At 43.8% G+C, this 22,261-nt stretch overlaps 1 protein-coding gene across 4 annotated transcripts in view; it reads left to right on the forward strand.

The window, feature by feature from the left end:
- The window catches only part of meak7 (MTOR associated protein, eak-7 homolog), a 38,447-nt gene extending 17,419 nt beyond the window's left edge, over window positions 1-21,028 (forward strand). For 3 of the 4 annotated variants that reach the window (XM_080186738.1, XM_080186741.1, XM_080186742.1), the window contains 4 exons: window positions 2,172-2,615; window positions 7,965-8,083; window positions 12,183-12,362; window positions 20,052-21,028. In XM_080186738.1, the coding sequence (XP_080042864.1) occupies window positions 2,172-2,615; window positions 7,965-8,083; window positions 12,183-12,362; window positions 20,052-20,183 (875 nt within the window). In that variant the 3' untranslated portion in view covers window positions 20,184-21,028. The remainder of the gene's footprint in view (window positions 1-2,171; window positions 2,616-7,964; window positions 8,084-12,182; window positions 12,363-20,051) is intronic. The other variant, XM_080186739.1, reaches the window with a different exon arrangement.
- The last annotated feature ends 1,233 nt before the right edge of the window (window positions 21,029-22,261 follow it).

The following is a 22,261-nucleotide window of genomic DNA, read 5'->3' on the forward strand; positions in this document are numbered from 1 at the left end:
GGGATTTGAACCCGGGTCCCCAGAGCTTTAGCTGAGTTTCTGGATAAGTAATCTAATATTAATACCACCATAATGATATTGCATCCCGAAACTCTGTCACTGAATACAGTTTCCTCTTATTTTATCAGAGTACGGAGGTAGGTCATCTCAGTTCCAGGACATCCCTGTAGGAGTTCTTCAGGGTCGTGTCCTAAGCTCAAAATTGGAACGTTGGCTAATTCTATTCACTATTCTTCAGATACTGAAGCAGTCCATGTCTGAATGCAGCAAGACCTGGACAATATCCAGTTTGGGTTGACATGTGACAAATAACACTAGCACCACACAAGGCAATGATGATCTCCAACAAGAGAGAATCTAACCATCGCCCCATGATATTCAATGGCATTACCATTGCCAATTCCTCCATGATCAACACTCTGGGGATTACTGTTGACCAAAATCGGAAGTGGACTGGCCATATAAATATTCTAGCTACAGGAGTTGGACAGAAGCTAGGAATCTTGTGGTGAGTACCTCACCTCCTGACCCCTAAATTCTGTCCACCATCTACATGGCACAAGTCAGGAGTGTGCTGGAATACTCCCCACTTGAGTACAGCTCTAACGACACTCATGAAGCTTGACAACATCCAGGACAAATCAATCCACTTGATTGGTGCCCCTTCTGCAAACATTCACTCCCTCTACCACTGACGAACAGTGGCAGCTGTGTGTACCATCTATAAGATGCACTCCAGAAATTCACCAAGGCTCCTTAGGCAACACCTTCCAAACCCACAATTGCCACCATCTGGAAGGACAAGGGCAGCGGATACCTAGAAACATCACCACCTGGAATTTTCCCCTCCGAGTCACCCACCATCCTGGCTTGGAAATATATTGCTGTTCCTTCACTGTCTTTGGGTCAAAATCCTGGAATTCCCTTCCTGATAGCACTACGGGTGTGCCTACACTGTATGGACCATTCAAGAAGGCAACCAGGGGTGGGCAATAAATGCTGACCATAAATGAATTAAAAGAAAAGTTCATGATTTTATACACCACCTATTCAAGCATGTCAGTAACATCATCTGCATCAAGCCTGCCTGCTCTATATATATATATATATAAGTTGAGCTTGTTAACAAGACAGTTGACCCCAATATTATGCTATTCATGCCAATAATAAGGATTGGCGTAGTCTGAGCGAAGTGATTAGCCTATCCTTTCACAAAAGGCAGGAAAGAAGGTGCATATAATTTTCATGGTGTTAGAAGGTAGCTATCCCCCACCCTTCTTCCCCGTGTGTACAGCGAAACCCACACCTGTTTGCCCAATATTTACTGACTTACCTGAATCCGGGATGTGCTGGGACTGTTTGCAGTCCTGGTAGTGCCCACAATTGAGCTCTGGAACCGCCAGGACTACGAGAGCTGCCACCTGACTAGATTCATAGGATCATTGAATCCCTATAGTGCAGGGGGAGGCCATTTGGCCCATCAAGCCTGCCCCAACAACACTCTCACCCAGGCTGTATCCCCATAAACCCACATTTTTACCCCGCTAGTCCCCCTAATCTACACATCTTAGGACATTAATAGGCAATTTAGCTCAGCCAACGCATCTGCCTGCACATCTTTGGACTGTGATCTTGCTGCGTTTGGACATGAACTGCTTCAGTATCTGAAGAGTCACGAATGGCATTAGCCACCATCCCAATTTCGAGCTTAGGACACAATGCTGAGGAACTCCTGCAGTGATGTTCTGGAACTGAGATGAGTGACCAGAGGAAACCTATCCAGACACAGGGAGAAAGTGCAAACTCCACGGTGACCCGAGGCTGGAATTGAACCAGGGTCCCTGGCGCTGTGAGGCAGCAGTGCTAACCACTGTGCCACCGTGCTACCCTTTGATGGATTGATGGCTCCCAGAAGCAGGGCTGTCTCCTGATGAAAGGTGGAGGTCCCATTTTCCTTTCTGTTGTCTGCAGCATATTATTGCTTCAGCATGGACCTTTTGTTCGTCAGTTAGTTTCCGGCTGACTTCTTAGTCGGGGTGGGGGGGTATGGCGTGAGTTGTATGAGCTTACAAAATCCAACCTTTGTTTGTTTGTTATCAAAAGTCCAGTAGGAGTGATCTCGATTGTGAACCTGATTTAATCATTGATTATTTGTCTTTCCTTTTGGACAGATTGTCAAGACCAGACTACAGATAATGATCTGAATGCTGAATATGGACACTCTGAACTGAAGGACTGGATCTATCAAGCCTCCCATATTTCTGCTTTACTCCATGTATTTGTTGCTCTGAGCCTTCGGATTATAAATTCTGAGTGCAATAGTGAACTCTTTGGAACAAAATGTCTGCTGCCACAGTGTTTGGGTATAAAATATACCGGGATTTTCACTATTTTTGACATCCCATCTGTCCTGTATCTCAACATCTACCTGCCCTCGGAGCATCAGGATCAGTGGGAGATGTTGTTCTCCTCTCAGTTCCATGGGGAAAGTTTCACTCGTTTTTGCAGTCTGATTCTCCACAAGGGACCATCATTATTGGTTATAAAGGATTCAGATGGATACGTCTTTGGTGGCTTTGCCTCCCACAGTTGGGACACGAGGCCACAGTTCCAAGGTAAAATAGCGTGGATGCTGCAACATGCAGCCTTTGTTCTTCTGATGTCGCATTTGTACAGCAGCTTTCAATCTCTGACCATTGGCTTCAGTGTCAACTGGTACTGCCTATTAGACCCTGAAGACTCTTAAAAATGTATATATGATAGACATAGAATGGCTACTGCATAGAAGTAGGCAGTTCAACCTGTTGAGCCTATCCCGTCAGGATTTGATTTGATTTATTATTGTCACAGATATTAAGATACAGTGAAAAGTATTGTTTCTTGCGCGCTATACAAAGCATACCGTTCATAGAGTACACAGAGGAGAAGGAAAGGAGAGAGTGCAGAATATAGTGTTACAGTCATAATTATGGTGTAGAGAAAGATCAGCTTAATAAATGGTATGTCCATTAAAAAATCTGATGGCAGCAGGGAGGAAGTTGTTCTTGAGTCAATTGGTCTTTTTCTCGACGGAAGAAGATGGATGAGAGTATGTCAATGGTGCTTGGGGTCCTTGATTATGCTGGCTGCTTTTCCAAGGCGGCGGGAAGTCTAGAAAGAGTCAGTGGATGGGAGGCTGTGTTCAAACCCTTGCAGTCTTGGTCAGAACAGGAGCCATACCAACCTGTGATACAAATGGAAAGGATGCTTTCTATGGTGCATCTGTAAACATTGGTGAGAGTCATAGCGGACATGCAAAATTTTCTTAGCCTCCTGGAAAAGTAGAGGTGTTGGTGGGCTTTCTTAACTATAGGAAAGTAGGAAATGGGAGCAAGAGTACATGGACTCGACGTGCCATTCATAGAATCATAGAATCCCTGCAGTGCAGAAGGTGGCCATTCAGCCCATTGAGTCTGCACCGACGACAATCCCACCCAGGCACTATCCCCGTAGCCCTACATATTTACCCTATCAATCCCCCTGACACTAAGGGGCAATTTGGCATGGCCAATCAACCTAACCCGCACGTCCTTTGGACTGTGGGAGGAAATCGGAGCCACCCAGAGGAAACTCGCAGACATGGGTAGAACATGCAAACTCCACACAGTTACCTAAGGCTGGAATAGAACCTGGATCCTTGGTGAGGGAGCAGTGCTAACCACTGTGCCACCGTGTAGTCCTTCAGTACCATCATGGCTGATCTTTGGCTTCAAATCAACTTCCCCGCCCCCTCTCTCTCTCCCCTATTGCCTCATAGACTGAAAGAGAGTTGTGGATAATCCAAAGGTTCACAACCCCTCGTCTGAAGTGATTTCTCCTCATCTGAGTCCTACAGGAAAGGCCCCTTATCCTGAAACTGCGTCCCTGTGTTCAACTTCTCGATCCAGGGAAACAACCTCAGTGTTCACCCTGTGAAGCACCCCTTCAGAATCTGGTGTTTGAAATGAAATCAACTCCCATTCTTCAAAATGCCAGACAACATTGATCCAATATACTTCAATCACATCATCTAATTGTGCATTCTGATAAAGAGCCTTTAATTTTATTTTTTATTATCGCTATTATTTGCATGAGCCCTAATTGCTGTTCCGCTATCAACACTGAACTCTCTATTCCTACCTGTTCCACTCTGTTTGTTTGCCTTTACCCAAATCACTATACTGTTTCATTCTCTACTTTAGATTTCTAAATCCCCCTTTACTTAAGCCCCCTGCACCCTCCTGGTCCCAAAGTCCTACTAGAACACTAATTCCAACCTGGTTTGCTTTGAGCCTATTCCATAGGTACAGCTCCCTTTTTCCGCAGTGTCAGTGCTCCATGAATTGAAGCCCTTTCTTCCCACTCTTTGAGCCAAGCATTTCACCATGCTTGATCCTGTGCCATTTGATGTTGAGCTAACATGCCCGAGATGGATACCTTTTGAGCTTCTGTGTTTTACTTGAACCCTCAAGCTCTCTCAGTTGAACATCATGCATCCCAGACGTTCTTCCTTCTGCTGTCAGGAAAAAAATACAAAAGTTTGAGGTCCCATACCAACCAACTCAAGAACAGTTTCTTCTCTGTTGCCATCAGACTCTTGAATGGACCTACCTTGCATTAGAACATAAAAACATAAGAACATAAGAAATAGGAGCAGGAGTAGGCCATCTAGCCCTTCGAGCCTGCCCCGCCATTCAATAAGATCATGGCTGATCTGTTGTGGCTCAGTTCCACTTTCCCGCCCTCTCCCCATAACCCTTAATCCCCTCTCTTATCAAGAACCCATCAACCCGCTTCTTAAAAATATTTAGCGAGGCAGCCTCCACCACTTCAACGGGCAGAGAATTCCAGAGATTCACCACCCTTTGAGTGAAGAAGTTCCTCCTCAACTCCGTTCTGAACCGCCCCCCCTTTATCTTGAGGCTGTGCCCCCTAGTCCTACTGTCTTTTTTGAGCGGGAAGAGTCTCTCCACCTCTATCCTATCCATCCCATTCATCATCTTATATGTCTCAATGAGATCTCCCCTCATTCTTCTAAACTCTAACGAGTACAAGCCTAGTTTATTCAGCCTCTCCTCATAGCTCAATCCCCTCAACTCCGGTATCAGCCTTGAAAACCTCCTCTGCACTCCCTCCAGGGCCAAAATATCCTTGCGCAGGTGCGGCGCCCAAAACTGCACACAGTACTCCAGCTGCGGCCTCACCAATGCCCTATACAGCTGTTGGTCTTTCTCTACAGCCTAGCCATGACTATAACACTACATTCTGCACTCTTCCCTTCCCTTCTGGATGAATGGTATGCTTTGTTTGTATAACGCGCAAGAAACAATACTTCTCACTGTATGCTAATACATGTGACAATAATAAATCAAATCAAAATCATTCCTAGCTCTACTTCTGTTGTTGCTTCCCAGTTGAACCACAATAACTGGATCTCCCCCACTTTGCCAAGTTTGTTCCCCAGTTATGAGATTTCCTTAACCCTGATATTGGGTAGGCAGTACAACCTTGTGAACTCCTGGGCTGAAATTTTCCCATCGTTCCTGCTGATGCTTTCACCTCACTGTGGGTCCCCCTGGTGGCGGGAGGGTGCAAACAATAGGAAAACCTATCGACAATGGCGGGACTGGAAATTCCGCCACAGGCTAATGACCGGCTGCCCTCATCATCTCAAAACGCGCTGCCGGGAGAGAGAAAATTCTATAACTGGTCATGGCTTGTGGAGAACCGGGCCGGAATTTTCTGACCGATCACACCCCGACGCCACTGCAAGCGGAGACGGAGACTTTGGCGTTCAGCCAAGTCTCTGTTTACTGGATCGCTGGTGCGAATGTTAGAAAATTCTGGCCCCCGTCTGATCCCCTTACTATTACTGCCCTCTTAGCCATGCAACCTGTTTTCTATATAAATTCTCAACCAACTCCCTTCTTAAAAGCCATGAATGAATCTGCATCCACTATCCTTTCAGGTATAGATTCCAGGTCGTAACCAAGACATTTTCTATTGCTCTTCACAATAAAGTTAACAGATTAAGGATATTTTATTATTTATGGGGCCTTATTCCTTGAAGTAAGAAGTCTCACAACGCCAGGTTAAAGTCCAACAGGCTTATTTGGAATCACAAGCTTTCAGAGTGCTGCCCCTTCATCAGGTGATGAGATCACTCTGTCTAAATAAACCTGTTGGACTTTAACCTGGTTGGACTTCTTACTGTGTCCGCTCCAGTCTAACGCCGGCATCTCCACATTATTCCTTGAAGGCATCATATTTCCATAAAATTATTTTCCTTCTCCCTTATCTGAAATACAGGCTTCTGCTAGTGCAAATACAGAGCAAGTTGCTAGTTAGTCATATAATAAATTGGCCCCCATTTTCCGATTGGGAGAAGCACTTTGCCAGCAGCAAAAGTTCATGTTGCTGAGGATTATTTACCCATGATTCTCACAGTCACATTGACAATAAGCGTTGGAACGTTACCCGTCACCAGTTCATAGAATCCCAACAGTGCAGAAGGAGGCCATTCGGCCTATCGAGCCTGCACCAACACCGCGACAGAGCATCTTACCCAGGCCCTATCCACGTAACCCCACATATTTTCCCCGCTAATCCTCCTAACCTGCACATCTTTGGACTGTGGGAAGAAACCGGAGCACCCGGAAGAAACCCACGCAGACAAAGGGAAAATGTGCAAACTCCACACAGGCAGTTGCCGGAGGTCGGAATCGAATCTGGGTCCCTGGCGCTGTGAGGCAGCAATATTCAGTTCTTCCTGCCTGCTCGCTTCAGTCTCGAATCCTTTGACTTACCGCATCACTTTCCATGTAATAAGCCGGTCCTGGCTGGGGTTGTTCATCTACAGCTTGGGTAGATTTGAATTTCAAATTCCCCAAACTCTGCGACCTGAGCCACTCAGGTGGCTGCATGGAACACGGGAAATATCAAACTGATTGGAAATGTAATCAGATGCAAGGGACAATTGAGCTGTCGGTCGGCAAATTCTGATAACAAGCCAAGTTAGACGGCAGCAAAAATAATAATTTCTGTGACCCAGTTGCTTGGTTTAGCTTTCCTTTTCCTTGTGTTGAGACTTTGTAGATTTCTTTTCTCTCCTGATCCAAATCCTTTTCTGAAAATCATAAATGCCCCAAATCAGTATTATTTTCTGAATCAATAATTTAATCTTTATTTGTTAGCTTTTCCCACTTGTAATCTGCTAGAGGTTCAGGGAGAGCTGATGGCCTAGTGGTAATATCCTAGACTATTGATCCAGCTATTGTAATGGAGATCCGGGTTCGAATCCTGCCTCAGTAGATGCTGCAATTGGAGTTTAATATAAAAAATATCTGGAATTAAGAATCTGCTAATGACTGTGAAACCATTGTCAATTATGGGAAAAACCCATCCGATTCACTAATGTCCTTTGGGGAAGGAAATCTGCTGTCCTTACCTGGTCTGGCCTACGTGTGACTCCAGTGCCACAGCAATATGCTTGACTCTTAACTGCCTTCCGAAGGTAACTAGGGATGGGCAGCCAGTGATGTCCATGTCCCACAAATGGAAAATAAGTTCTGTCACTGATTTGAGTGCATCATTTAGCTGACATTACAGTCAGGGCCTAATGCTGTCAGAGGTGTTGCTCAGATACCACAATAATATTTGAAGAGCATGTAGTTCTTCTGGTGCTGTGTCATACTTTTTATAGCTAATTTCAAAAACTGATTATCTACTCAATTCATTTCTTAGCTATTTTGGAATCTTGCTGTGTACAAATTGTTGTCATGTTTCCCCAGTGCCAACAATGACTGTATTTCAAAAAGCAATCCGTCACCTATTAAATACTTTTTAGATCACCCGAGAATGTGACGTGTTGTAGAAATGTAAGTTCATTCCTTTCTGAGCAATAGAAAATACTACCTTTTTTATTCTCTTAATTTTTTTTCCGCCAGGGGACAACAAATGTTTTTTATTTACGCTCAGTCCACAGCTTGGGATCTACACCTGTACAGGTTACAATGACCACTACATGTATTTGAATTACGGCCAACAGACAATGCCAAATGGACTTGTGAGTATTGAACCATTCTAATTAAGTAATAAGTGATGTGTGAGCGTAGCACTTCCTGTAATTTGAGCTCAGTATGTTGTTGGAGTCTGTTCTCCTCCGTTACAACTTGATGTGTGATCACTAGTGTGCAAACTCGTATTGTTCTGAGGGGCATTTTAAGAGAACCTCATGCTTTGATGTCCATCAGGTTACCCCTTAACATACTTTGTGAGAGGCCATTGGGGCTAAGGCTCTCTAAGCTTCCCAAATATCTCATTTCCTTACACTTGGTAATGATTTTTCCGCAGTGTATGTATGTTATGATATGCATCATGGCCAGAATTGTAGAGACTATTTAAAGGGTCCTACACTCTTGGTCCTTGACTCGAGACCCTTTCTATATGCCATTGTTGCACCCAATTAGAATTTAAAGGCCTACTTGCCTTAAACTGGCTCATGACCATAAACAGTATTGCTGCAATTGGTTAAGCAATAAAACAGAGTAGAGCTTTTTCTAGTAAGGTGCTCGTACACCATCAGTGGAAGTGACTGAACTATTTGCAAGGGAAGCAATGTTCACTTGCCTTCCAAGAGTATCTCCAGATCTGACGACCTAAACAAGTAACAGTGAAGGTTATACTGCAAGTGAAATTGACCAAGATGCAATTTACGTTCAACCTTTCAACAACTTCACTGGAATTAATTTTAAAAGCTTCCAATTAAACTTTGAACTCAGAGAAAACAGCTGATGTTTCCTCATTCCAATGATTCAGAAGATTGTGTGTTAGCTTTGCCTTTGTTTGTAGCACCTTTGCCTCTGTGTCTCAAGGTTCTAGGTTTATCCCCCACTGAGGGAGTGCTGCACTGTCCGAGGTGCCACCCTTTGAACGTGGTGTTAAACTGAGGCCCTGTCTTGGGTGGGTACAGAAGCTCCCGTGGCACTATTTTGCAGAAGAGCTGGAGTGTTCTCCCTAGTCTCCTGGCAATATTTAGCCTTCAACCAGCATCCCAAAATTAATGACCATTATCACTTTGCCATTGGTGAGAGCCTGTTGTGTGCAAATTGGCTGCCCTACATGACAGCTGTGACGAACATTCAAAAGTATTTCAGTCACTGAAGAAGTTTGAGATGGCCAGTGGTCATGAAAAACACGATTGCAAGTCTTTACTTCCAGCCTAGTAATTAACGGTATGATAGTAACACTTTCTATCCTAAATGTGGGGTTTCCCTTCTGACAACCGGCTCATCTAAACCGCGCTAGGTGGCACCTTTTGTGCACATTGAACACTGATTAGAGTAGTATTCTCAATTGCCAAGTTGATTTAAGACTGCGATTGATAAAACCTTGATGTGGAGATCCAACATTGGACTGGACACAGTAAGAAGTCTCACAACACCAGGTTTAAGTCCAACAGGTTTATTTAGAATCATGAGCTTTCGGAGCACAGCTCCTTCATCAGATGAGTGATGAACATCACTCACGTGATGAAGGAGCAGCACTTCAAAAGCTCGTAATTCCAAATAAACCTGTTGGACTTTGAATTCCAAGATCTTATCAGGTTAAAGGAATCAAGGGATGTAGAAATTGGTTAGCAAAGTACATGGAGCCAAGGAGCAGCTATAACTTTATTGAATGGTGGAATAAGTTCCAAGGAGCTTTTGGCCTACTTCAGCTCCTATTTCTCATGTTCTTATATTACAAGAGTACGTTAATTCCAATGCACTGAAACAAAACAACCGTCTTCTTCCTGCATAATGTGTAGCATCACATGGCACATAGATATAGAGGATTAATGGCCTCTGGATTTGACGAGTTGTTAAAACCAACCGCCTTTACCACAAACTGCTTGTAACTGGGAATCAGAACAGTGGTGGAAAAGAAATTGAAGTTTGGCAAATGTTAATATCTTTGTGTATTGTACCAAGAGAAACCATTTGGATTCTCAGCTCCCCAACACAGGGCAGCAGAGAGGCTATTTTTCAATAAACAGAAGATGTTGGTAACCATTGAGACTAAAGTGTGTTTGAGGCGTTGATGTGGAGGAAACTGGTGATGTTTTAGATATGAACACTATCCTGATTGTATGCCTGGGCCAGCCTTGAATAACCACATCGCCCCACACACACACACACACACACACACACACACACACACACACACACACACACACACACACACACACACACACACACACACACACAACCCAATCTCCCGATTTCTCCCCCCTTCCCCAACCCCAATGGCCAACCTTGATCATTTGCCTCCGTCCCTCTGTCGCCCAGCTCGAAGTGCAGAGTGGCAGCGGGACCCTTCACCCCTCACAGATTGCCCTCCCATCAGGCCCCGCTCCCTTGGCACTGCCTGATGCCTGATAGACAGTGCCAAGATGTCTCCTTGGCATTGCCACTGTGCTTCTTGGGCAGAACCAAGGGCCTGGGCTGGCACTGCCAAAGTGGCAATGTCCACCCCTTCCCCCTCCCAGTCATGACCTTCTGGGGAGGTGCCTTGATTGCCCCTCTTTCATTCCAATGTGGTCGGGTTTCCTGCTCCCCGCAAGTGAGAGACTTAGCGGGTCTGGAGATTTCAGTCCCAGGCCCACTAATAGAATTTAAAATATATGGTAATGAGGGCCTTCATACATTATGCAGATTCACACCGATTTCCAGAGCTGATAGTGCCAGAAATCTGCCTGCCAGCGATGCATGGGGCCTTGGCACCCAGTGGGGTGCCTGCAAAACAGCCTCCGCTGGAATGTCCCTCACTCCCAGTGTCTCTGACATTTTCTGTCTTTGTTCTAACTTGTGACACCGCTGTTTCCTACACTATTGAAATCTCTGGAGACTTGGAGGGCCGGAGGGCCTGTTTCTGTGCTGTAATTCACGTGCATTTTCTGGTCACCCTATTATAGAAAGGGTATTATTAAACTAGAAAGAATGCAGAAGAGATTTACTAGGATGCTACTGGGACTTGATGGCTTGAGTTATAAGGAGAGGCTGGATTGACTGGGACTTTTTTTTCTGGAGGGCAGGAGGCTGAGGGGTGATCTTATAGAGGTTTATAAAATAATGGGGGGCACAGATCAGCTAGATAGTCAATATCTTTTCCCAAAGGTAGGGGAGTCTAAAACTAGAGGGCATAGGTTTAAGGTGAGAGGGGAGAGATACAAAAGTCCCAGAGGGATGATTTTTTCGCACAGAGTGTCTGGAAAAAGCTGTCAGAAGTAGTAGTAAAGGCGGGTACAGTTTTGTCTTTTAACAAGCATTTAGACAGTTACGTGGGTAAGATGGGTATAAAGGGATATGGGCCAAATGCGGGCAATTAGGATTAGCTCAGAGGTTTAAAAAAAAGGACAACATGGACAAATTGGGCTGAAGGGCCTGTTTCCATGCTGTAAGTCTCTATGCCTCCCTCTATGCAGACTGTTGGTGAGTTAAAACACAATTGGAATTAGCTCTGAGTTGGCTGCAGGCTGTCTTTTTTTTGATAAACAAACATTACCAACTAATTAGAAACAATGCAGAATAAATATTTTATGACAACACGTGACATTAATATTAACAGAGAAACTAGAAGCGGGAGTAGGCCAGCTGGCTCTTCGAGTCTGCTCTGTCATTCATTTTGATCATGGCTGATCATCAAATTCAACATCTTGATCACCCACCCTTTCCCCATATTTCTTTGGCTCCAATAGCTATATTTAATTTCTTCTTGAAATTGGACAATGTTTTGGTCTCAACTACTTTCTGTGGCAGTGAATTCCACACATTCACATGCTTCTGGGTGAAGAAATTTCTCCCCACTTCAGTTCTAAAAGGTTTACCCCTTATACTCAAACTATGACCGCTAGTTCTGGACTCTCCCAGCATCAGGAACATTCTTTCTGAACCCACCCTGATCGAATTTTGTAAGTTTCTATGTGATCTCAAATATTACAATTGAAGTGGAGATAATGGGCGGGATTTTCCGGCGGCGCTCACTCTGAAACGGAAAATCCCACCTGAGGATAAAGGACGTTTCCGTCGTCTGCTCCTCACTCACAACAATTCTTGTGATGGGCGGAATGGTAAAGTTCACCCCAATGTTTATAAAACTGACATTCTTTTGCAATACTTTCACAGGGCATGGGAGGGCAGCTTTATTATTTTGGATTGTGGATTGATAGTGATTTTGGCAAAGGACAGAGCAAAGCAAAGCCACGGTGCACGACTTACAATAGCCCTCAGTTATCTGCCCAGGAACATTTTATCATTGACACAATGGAGCTGTGGAGAGTAGGGAACCCTCCTGAAAATCCACTGGTAAGTTCTCACCCTTCTTTTCAACAAAAAATCCGCACATTACTGACTGATGCCCAGTTTGAATTGTTGTTAATGCTGTCACAATTTTAATTTGAAGAGATTAATTTAATGAGTAAAGCTGAAGGTTAGTTTGTGCCAGTCAAATGGTGTTCAAGTGGACATAATTCAGTTAGTTTATCATCCCATTATATTTCAGCACATGTTCAGTCAAACTGTGATAAAATGAAGTAGCAAACTTGTGGTGGTGTAGTGGTATTGTCACTGCACTCGTAATCCAGTGACCCAGCGTAATGCCCTGGAGACCGGGTTCAAATCCCACCACGGCAGATGATGAAATATGAATTCGATAAAAATCTGGAATTAAAAAGACTGGTGATGACCGTGAAGCCATTGTCATAAAAACCCATTTGGTTTGCTAATTTCCTTTAGAGAGGGAAATCTGCCGTCCTTACCTGGTCTGGTCTACATGTGACACCAGAGCCACAGCAATGTGGTTGACTCTCAAATACCCTCAGGAATAGAGGACAGTTAAGGATGGGCAATAAATGCTGGCCCAGCCAGCAATGCCCACACCCCACAAAATCTAGACTGGAATTACTATTCTTGTATCTCCTGACTTTACCATATTAAAGATGTGGATAAAAATGTCCTGTGGAACTATATGATGTCCTTGATACTCAGAAGCTCCATTATGTATTTCATTAGTGTGAGTACAGAAAGCCATTTCAAGGGAATGTAGCACTCTTTTTCTTTCTTTCCAAAGAGAACACATCTGCATGATATTGCCCCAGCAGCGTAATGCTCTCAGGATTTACTTGCAATTTCACAAATATTCACAAATATCAAGGGGATATGACAGGGCAGAAGGAACAAGGAAGAGAAAAAAGTATCCAGCCGTTATCTTGTGACATCTGGTTGTGAGAGCCTTCTTGTCATTAAGCTGTACATTGCTTATTGCCAACAACTTTAGAAATCTGAAGCAAACTAACAATACTTGCTTCCACACATGAGTATTGATGTAGGCAGAATATATGTGTTCTTTTACTATCCATACTCAGTATATTTTGTGTGGGAATAGGTTGACTTTTAACCTTGAGAGTGTGTATTCTAATTAAATAATTCAGTAGCAAGCGTTTGAGAGTTTAAAATAAAGAATATTATTTATGTTTACACTTGCTGTGAGTAAGGGTAGCACACACTTGGTCTTAAGCATATCCGCACATGCACACGGACACATCCATAAGGACACAAATATATCGATAAAGATAATGCACTTTTACAGATTACAGTTAATTCGGTCTCTTTTATGTTCTTCAATCGCTCATGTTACAGGCCTATGCTTGCTTGCATGGATTCAATCAATGGTCATTGAAATAATGGTCTTGTAAGCAGGTTGTGAAGATTTTTTGCAGTCAAATATCTAGGAAGTTGCTTCTTAGATGAACTTTGAAACTGGCATTGGTTAAGCATTTGGCTGTTTGATAAATAGCAGCTAGTTTCAGAATCTGATTCCAAGACCGGCTGGTGACTGATGGGTCTGCTGGGTCCTGGGATAATAAGGCTGCAATCCAGAAACCAGTGTCAATTGCATGATTGCTAGGTTAGCATTTCTGAGTAGTTTGGAAGGGGATGACCATTGTGATACAATGGGAAATTGATTGTCGCCATTGGGTTTTGATCTTCCCTTTTGTCCAGATGAAAGATGGAGACAGGCGGTCTGGAAACTCTACAGTCTTTAGGCATTGACCCACCCTTAAACATTGAGATGTGTGAATTTCACAGGTGACTATGAGGCACCTTCACCTTGGTCCATATTTAATTCGATATTCACCAGAGTAGTGATGGGCAATCTATGCAGCCCCTGATCCCCTTATTAATCAAGAACCTATCTATCTCTGTCTTAAAGACACTCAATGACCTGGCCTTCACAGCATTCTGCGGCAAAGAGTTCCACAGATTCACCACTCTTTGGCTGAAGAAATTCCTCCTCATTTTTATTTTAAAGGATCGTCCCTTTCGTCTGAAGTTGTGCCCTCTAGTTCTAGTTTTTCCTACTAGTGGAAACATCCGCTACATTGGACCCTTAGAGGATGAGAGGGGGGACTTAGTGGTAGGGGATGGGGAAATGGCTGAGGCCTTGAATAACTTTTTGTTTCGGTCTTCACGGAGGAGGACGTGAATAATTTGCCGGGTGTTAGCGATGGAAAGATGGTAGGAGTGGAGGGCCTGAATGACATTATTGTTACTAGAGAGGCGGTGCTCGACAGACTGGAGGGACTGATTGTGGACAAGTCCCCAGGACCAGATGGAATGCATCCAAGGGTTCTGAAAGAAATGGCGGAGGTGATAGTGGATGCCTTGGTGATTATTTTCCAAACGTCGCTGGATTCCGGGGAAGTGCCGGAAGATTGGAAAACGGCTAATGTTACGCCGTTGTTTAAGAAGGGTGGCAGGCAAAAGGCAAGGAATTATAGGCCGGTTAGTTTAACGTCTGTTGTAGGTAAAATGTTAGAATCCGTGATCAAGGAGAAAATAGCGAGGCATGGTTGAGGAGAATTGTTTGATAGAGCAGACGCAGCACGGTTTCGTTAAGGGGAAGTCGTGTCTGACGAATTTATTGGAGTTCTATGAGGATGTGTCTAGGGAGGTGGATAGAGGAGAGCCGGTGGATGTGGTGTTTCTAGATTTTCAGAAGGCGTTTGACAAGGTGCCTCGCAAGAGGTTATTGCAGAAGGTCAGGGGGCATGGAGTTGGGGGTAGGATGTTAGTGTGGATAGAGGATTGGCTGTCAAATAGGAGGCAGAGAGTGGGGGTCAATGGGTGCTATTCGGATTGGCAGTTGGTGACTAGTGGAGTGCCCCAGGGGTCGGTGCTGGGCCCTTAGCTATTTACTATTTATATAGATGATCTGGAGGAGGGAACTGAGTGTATGGTGTCGAAATTTGCTGATGACACCAAGATTGGTGGAACGGCAAATTGTGCGGAGGGTGTGGAGAGTCTGCAGAAGGATCTAGATAGGCTGGGCGAATGGGCCAGGAACTGGCAAATGGAATTTAATGTTGGCAAATGTGAGGTTGCCCACATTGGTAGGAATAATGGTAGGAAGGACTATTACTTACATGGCGAAAAACTGCAGCATGCGATGGTGCAGAGGGACCTCGGGGTCCTTGTGCATGAGTCGCAAAAACCCAGCCTACAGGTGCAGCAGGTGGTCAGGAAGGCAAATGGGATGCTGGCCTTCATAGTGAGGGGGATTGAATATAAAAGTAGGGAGGTCTTGCTGCGGCTGTATAGGGCATTGGTGAGGCCGCAGCTGGAGTACTGTGTGCAGTTTTGGGCGCCGTACTTACGCAAGGATATTTTGGCCTTGGAGGGAGTGCAGAGGAGGTTTACTAGGCTGATACCGGAGTTGAGGGGGTTGAACTATGAGGAGAGGCTGAATAAACTAGGCTTGTACTCATTAGAGTTTAGAAGAATGAGGGGAGATCTCATTGAGACGTATAAGGTGATGAATGGGATGGATAGGATAGAGGTGGAGAGACTCTTCCTGCTCAGAAAGGACAGTAGGACTAGAGGGCACAGCCTCAAGATAAAGGGGGGGCGGTTTAGAACGGAGTTGAGGAACAACTTCTTCACTCAAAGGGTGGTGAATCTCTGGAATTCTCTGCCCGTTGAAGTGGTGGAGGCTGCCTCACTAAATATTTTTAAGATGCGGGTTGATAGGTTTTTGATAGGCAAGGGGTTTAAGGGTTATGGGGAGAGGGCGGGAAAGTGGAACTGAGACATGACAGATCAGCCATGATCTTATTGAATGGCGGGGCAGGCTCGAGGGGCTAGATGGCCTACTCCAGCTCCTATTTCTTATGTTCTTATGTCCTTATCCTCTCTACGTCCACTCATTTCAGGCCTCACAGTACCTCTGTAAATTTCAATAAGGTCCCCCCTCATCCTTCTAAACAAAGTACAGACCCAGAGTCCTCAACCGTTCCTTATATGACAAGCTCTTCATTCCAGGGATCACTCTTGTGAACCTGCTCTGGACTCTTTCCAAGGCCAGCACATTCCTTCTCAGATACGGGGCCCAAAACTGCCCACAGTGTTCCAAATGGGATCTGACCAGAGCCTTATACAGCCTCAGAAGTACATCGCTGCTCTTGTATTCTAGCCCTCACGACATGAATGCTAACACTGTATTTGCCTTCCTAGCTGCCAACTGAACCAGCATGTTAACCTTAAGAGAATCTTGAATGATGACCCCCCCCCAAGTCCCTTTGTGTTTCTGATTTCCTAAGCGTTTCCCCATTTAGAAAATAGCTATGTCTCCAGTCCTCCTTCCAAACTGCATAACCTCACACTTTTCCACATTGTATTCCATCTGCCACTTCTTTGTGTACTCTCCTAACCTGTCCAAGTCCTTCTGCGGCCCCCCTGCTTCCTCAACACTGTCTGTCCCTCTACATATCTTTGTACCGTCTGCAAACTTAGCAACAATGCCTTCAGTTCCTTCTTCCAAATCGTTAATGTATATTGTGAAAGGTTATGTCTCAGCACTGACCCCTGAGACACTCCAGTAGTCACTGGCTGCCATCCTAAAAAAAAAACCCTTTCTCCCACTTTCTGCCTTCTTCCAGTCAGCCAATCCTCTATCCATGCAAGGATCTTATCATTAACACCATGGGCTCTTAACTTATCAAACAGTTTCCCATGTGGCAACTTGTCAAAGGCCTTTTAGAAATCTAAATAAATCACACCCACTGGTTCTCCTTTATCTAACTTCCTTGTTACCTCCTCAAAGAACTCTAGCAGATTTGTCAGACAGGGCCTCCCCTTGTGAAGCTGTGCTGACTCAGTCCTACTTTACTGTGCACTTCCAAGTACTCTGTGATCTCATCTTTAGCAATGGATTCTAAAATCTTGTCAATGACTGAAGTCAGGCTAACCGGCCTATTATATCCCATCTGCTGTCTCCCTCCCTTCTTAAACAGCGGTGCTACATTAACTACTTTCCAGTCCTCTGGACCCTTCCTGCCTCCAGTGATTGCTGGCAGATCAATGCCTCCACAGTTTCCTCTGTTATCTCTTTTGGAACCCTGGGGTGCATTCCATCTGGTCCAGGTGACCCATCCACCTTCAGACCTTTCACATGGTGGCACAGTGGTTAGCACTGCTGCCTCACAGCATCAGGGCACTGGGTTCCATTCCAACCTTGGGTGACTGTGTGAAGTTTGCACATTCTCCTCAGGTCTGCATGGGTTTTCTCCGTGTGCTCTGCTTTCCTCCCACAGTCCAAAGATGTGCAGGTTAGGTTGATTGGCCATGCTAAATTGACCTTTTGTGCCATGGTGACTAGCCAGGGTATTGGGGATTGGGGTTATGGGAATAGGAATAGGGCCTGGGTGGGATTGTGGTCAGTGCAGACTCAATGGATCAAATTGCTTCCTTCCGCAATGCGGGGTTTCTATGATTCTTTTGATTCATGGGCTGCATGGGGAACCCATCGATGTGCCACAGTCTATAATCTAGATGCCAAAATTCACATGATTTGCAACAATCATGTTAACAGGCTATTTCTACCCAGTTTGTAAAGGTTTTCATAGAATAGAATCCCTACAGTACAGAAGGAGGCCATTCAGCCCATCGAGTCTGCACTGACCACAATCCCATCCAGGCCCTATACCCGTAACTCCACACGTTTACACTGAGTCCCCTGACACCTAAGGGGCAATTCAGCATGGCCATTCACCTCACCCGCACTTCTTTGGAGTGTGGGAGGAAACTGGAGCTCCCAAAGGAAACCCATGCAAACACAGAGAGAACATGCAAACTCCACACAGACAGTGACCCAAGGTTGGAATTGAACCCAAGTCCCTGGCGCTGTGAGGCAGCAGTGCTAACCACTGTGCAACCGTATCATCCTTTTGTTGGTAACTTCATTATATATCTGTTCTGGAAACTCTACAGTCTTTAAGCTTTAGTCTATCCTTAGAATCCTACAGTGCAGGAGAACACCATTCAGCTCATCGAGTGTGCACCAACCACAATCCTACCCAGCATACCAACGCCTCTACTTTCTCAGAAGACTAAGGAAATTTGGCATGTCAGATACAACTCTCACCAACTTTTACAGATGCATCATAGAAAGCATTCTTTCTGATTGTATCACAATTTGGTATGGCACCTACTCTGCCCAAGACAGCAAGAAACTACAAAAGGGCATGAATGTAGCCCAATCCATCACACAAACCAGCATCCGACCCATTGATTCTGTCTTCACTTCCCGATGCCTCGGCAAAGCAGCCAGCATTATTAAGGACCCCACGCATCCTGGACATTCTCTCTTCCACCTTCTTTCGTTGGGAAAAAGATACAAAAGCCTGAGGTCATGTAACCAATTCAAGAACAGCTTCTTTCTACTGCCATCAAATGGACCTACCTTGCATTAAGTTGATCTTTCTCTACACTCTAGCAACAACTGTAACTCTACATTCTGCACAGTATCGTTTCTTCTCTATGAACGGTATGCTTTGTTTGTATAGCGCGCAAGAAACTACACTTTTCACTATATGCTAATACATGTGATGATAATAAATCAAATTACATCTGGGCATGACTGCAGTATTTAGAATCTAATCCAACCTGTTTGCCCAGCTCTTTATAACAATTATTGCATAAAATATGTTCTTGGGAAATTGCAATCAAAACAAATTTTCCAACCCTTAGATTGATTCAAGAATGCTTGCTGTCTGCTCCTTATGCATCCAATAACCCAGATCTAGCTCTAAGTGGCAGCACTTTGCTTTTTGAATATGTTAAGGAAATGGGTGGGGGAAACTGAAGATTTAGCAGAAAGGAATTTATTTGAACAAAGGGATGAAACTTAAAAGGAGTTGCCAGATCTGACAGAATCAGTATTTGTGGATGGATAAAAATAAATCACAGCAGATCAGGCAGCATCTGTGGATTGGCAAACAAATTGTTCAGCTTCCAACATTCATTAACTTAAATAAAAATATTTACGATTAACTAATATTTTTTCTGGCATTCTTCTATAATGATTATGAAAACTGGCAGTAAAGTTTTTGGGTGCAATCTCACAACCTCATCCCGCCTGGTATTCGGAGAGGTGAGGTGGCAAGATTGGGCAGGAGACAAAGAATCAGAGGCATGCTTGGTTTTTCGCCTGCACTGATCTTACTGGCCTTGTCTTGCCATCAAAATCGGAATGACATGGTTCACATGTCGTTAACCAAGTCCCAGACCCTCACTTACCTAAACCACCTCGCTGATCGAGGTTCTTTCTGGACTGACTAATGATATTTAAATAATGTCATGAATATTGGGATTAGCTTTGCGCCCCTTCTGGATGCAAAGCTGATTTCGCCGGTAAGATCACAAGAGGCAAAAAGTGGGGCGCGATTCTGATTTTTCACCTCGCTCCCTATCTTACCGGCTCACCTCACTGATTGACCAGGGGAATAAGCTGGTAAGATTGTAGTCTAAGACTTTTTTCTATAAGATTACGCCATTTATTTCAAAATGAAGTTTTAACTTTGTGGGTGGGCTAAATTGTATTAAATGGAACAACCTAACTTACATTATCAATGATCTGTGTTGTCGATCAGACGTAAAGCAGCTGTCAGCTGAAATACTTGAATTCAAGTGCTACAGTGTTGTGCTTTTCACTTCCAGACTTCATCCAAGAGCGTACTCGATTCTGAACCTGAAGCTCAAGCCTTGCTGCACATGATTGGAAAAATACGGATGAGTGATGGACTGCGAGATCCAAGTGAAGAAGGGGAGGAACGTGAAAGCACAGAATAGCCAGTAAAGTTTAATGTAAAGCTGTTACAAATGTCACCCTTATTCCTTAAAAAGAGGACACAATTGTTCAAGTCTCTGGTATCAGGGCAAACCCTTAGTTAATCAGCAGGTGAGGACAGAATTTTCTGTTTCTCTATGTGGAATACTAATTAAACACGTTTATTGCAATACAAGATTTGCCCAATACAAAGTCAAGGGGGTGTGCACCTTCAGCTGATCCCTGGGCCATTTTCCAGGCAAAAACAAGCATCAGGCTAATTAATCTGACACTTAATTCCGTAACACTTCCATGTTCATTAGAAAAGAAATAGGTAAGATTCACTTTTTGTTACAAGGAGAGGAATTTTACTGGAGTGGATGTATTCAGCTCTGTACTTTTATCCATAGCCAAACACTGAACAGTTCATTTAGATTTTTATAAATAAATTACTTGACCTGCAGTTGCTAAGTTGCAGTTTCTAGCACTGTTTCATTTTTGGAGGCAGAACCATGGACAGTTCATACCAAAGAGATACCTTAGACAGGAGGATATGTAGGAAATGAAGTACAAAACAGTGAGTTCGGGTCTCCAGCAACCACAGTATTTTGATTTTGGAAATGATTCAGTTTCAGATAAGGCTTTTACTTTTCTCTAAATGTGGTCTTCATTTTCACACGGATTTAGATGTTGGCAATTTTAACACTCTTGTTTATGCAGCATTAGTAACTGCAAAGTTTGCATTGTTTAATACTGCTGCAGAATTATTGTATTTTTCAATGTACATAAATTTTCCTATGATGTCAATTTGTTCATGTAAAATTGTGGTGCTTCCCTACAGATTTCTCAATAAACTTCTATATTTAAAGAGACTGTGTATCCAGGCTGAGTGTTGAAGAGCCCAGGTCACCTTGTTAAAAATGACCTGAATTTTATGGCACTAAACTTTTATAGACTTTGAATGATGCCTCATTTATTGATTTAATCAGGCAGTCTCATCTATCTTTAATGAACGCAAGAGTTTACAGTCATGTAGACTTTGCCAACTCATGTCATATTAGGGTGTATCTGTTAAATGTCACTTCTACTTGCTTGCCAGTTGCCTGTAAACTAGGTCATTGTGTTGGATATCTTCAGCTTTCCTTTTGTTTCCCTCATTTTGCTCTACCTACTGCTCATTGGGAATCCAAGAGTCAGCAACATGCTGGTAGTTAAATATTAAGGGAGAGGTTCAGGTCGGTGCTGATGAGGAATAAAAATTGTTGTTAATGGTTTGTTTGCTTCATCTGATAATTAGGTCTCATTAGATTAAACTACACCCTCAAATTAAAACTTTCCTTGTATTTCAAATGGTGTCTGCTTTTCTTTGTGCTTGTTGGAATTGAAGGGCAATTCCCTTCAATAGAGAGGGAGAGGAGTATAAACAAAGCACTGAGTTGGTTTGAATTTGAATGTGGAGGTTGAGACGACTTCTTGGAGAGAAGGTGGCTAAGGGGAGATTTGATAGAGATATTCAAAAGAGGATAAACTGTTTCAAAATAATCAGGTGATTCAGACTAGGTGAATTTAAAAGACAGGATCAAGTGTTCTTAATCAGAATTGAAAGCTTAAAAATGCGAATAAATAAAGGGAGGGAATCAAGTGAGAAGTACCCCACTCAGAGCAGCTGATGGGTTTGATGAAGCATTTGTAGATCATTCGGCCCAGAGTTCAGATTCGGAAGGGACAGAAAGCAGAGGCTGATTTTTTTTTTAAATGACAAAATCGTCAAGATGCAAGAGGCTAATTAATAACCCATTGTATCTGCATCAGCTTTCCAAATGAGCACTGTGGTTCATTGCCCCATCTAATCCTTCTTGAATGCCGCAATTGAACGAGCTGTTACCACAATTCCAGCCAGTGCATTCCAGGCCTGGACCACTTGTCACACTTGCTTCTTTTGCAAATCACGTTATATCTGTGCTCTCTTGTTATTGATCCTATTATGAGAGGGAAGCTTCTCCCTATCTACTGTGTCCAGGGTTCTCACGATTTTGATGCTGTGCTTGGGGTGGGTTCCATTTTTTTTTTGCAACTGGGCACCAGTGTGACATTGTGGGAC

Source organism: Carcharhinus amblyrhynchos, chromosome 4 (assembly GCF_965287045.1).
Source record: "Carcharhinus amblyrhynchos chromosome 4, sCarAmb.v2.hapA, whole genome shotgun sequence".
Classification (NCBI taxonomy): domain Eukaryota; kingdom Metazoa; phylum Chordata; class Chondrichthyes; order Carcharhiniformes; family Carcharhinidae; genus Carcharhinus; species Carcharhinus amblyrhynchos.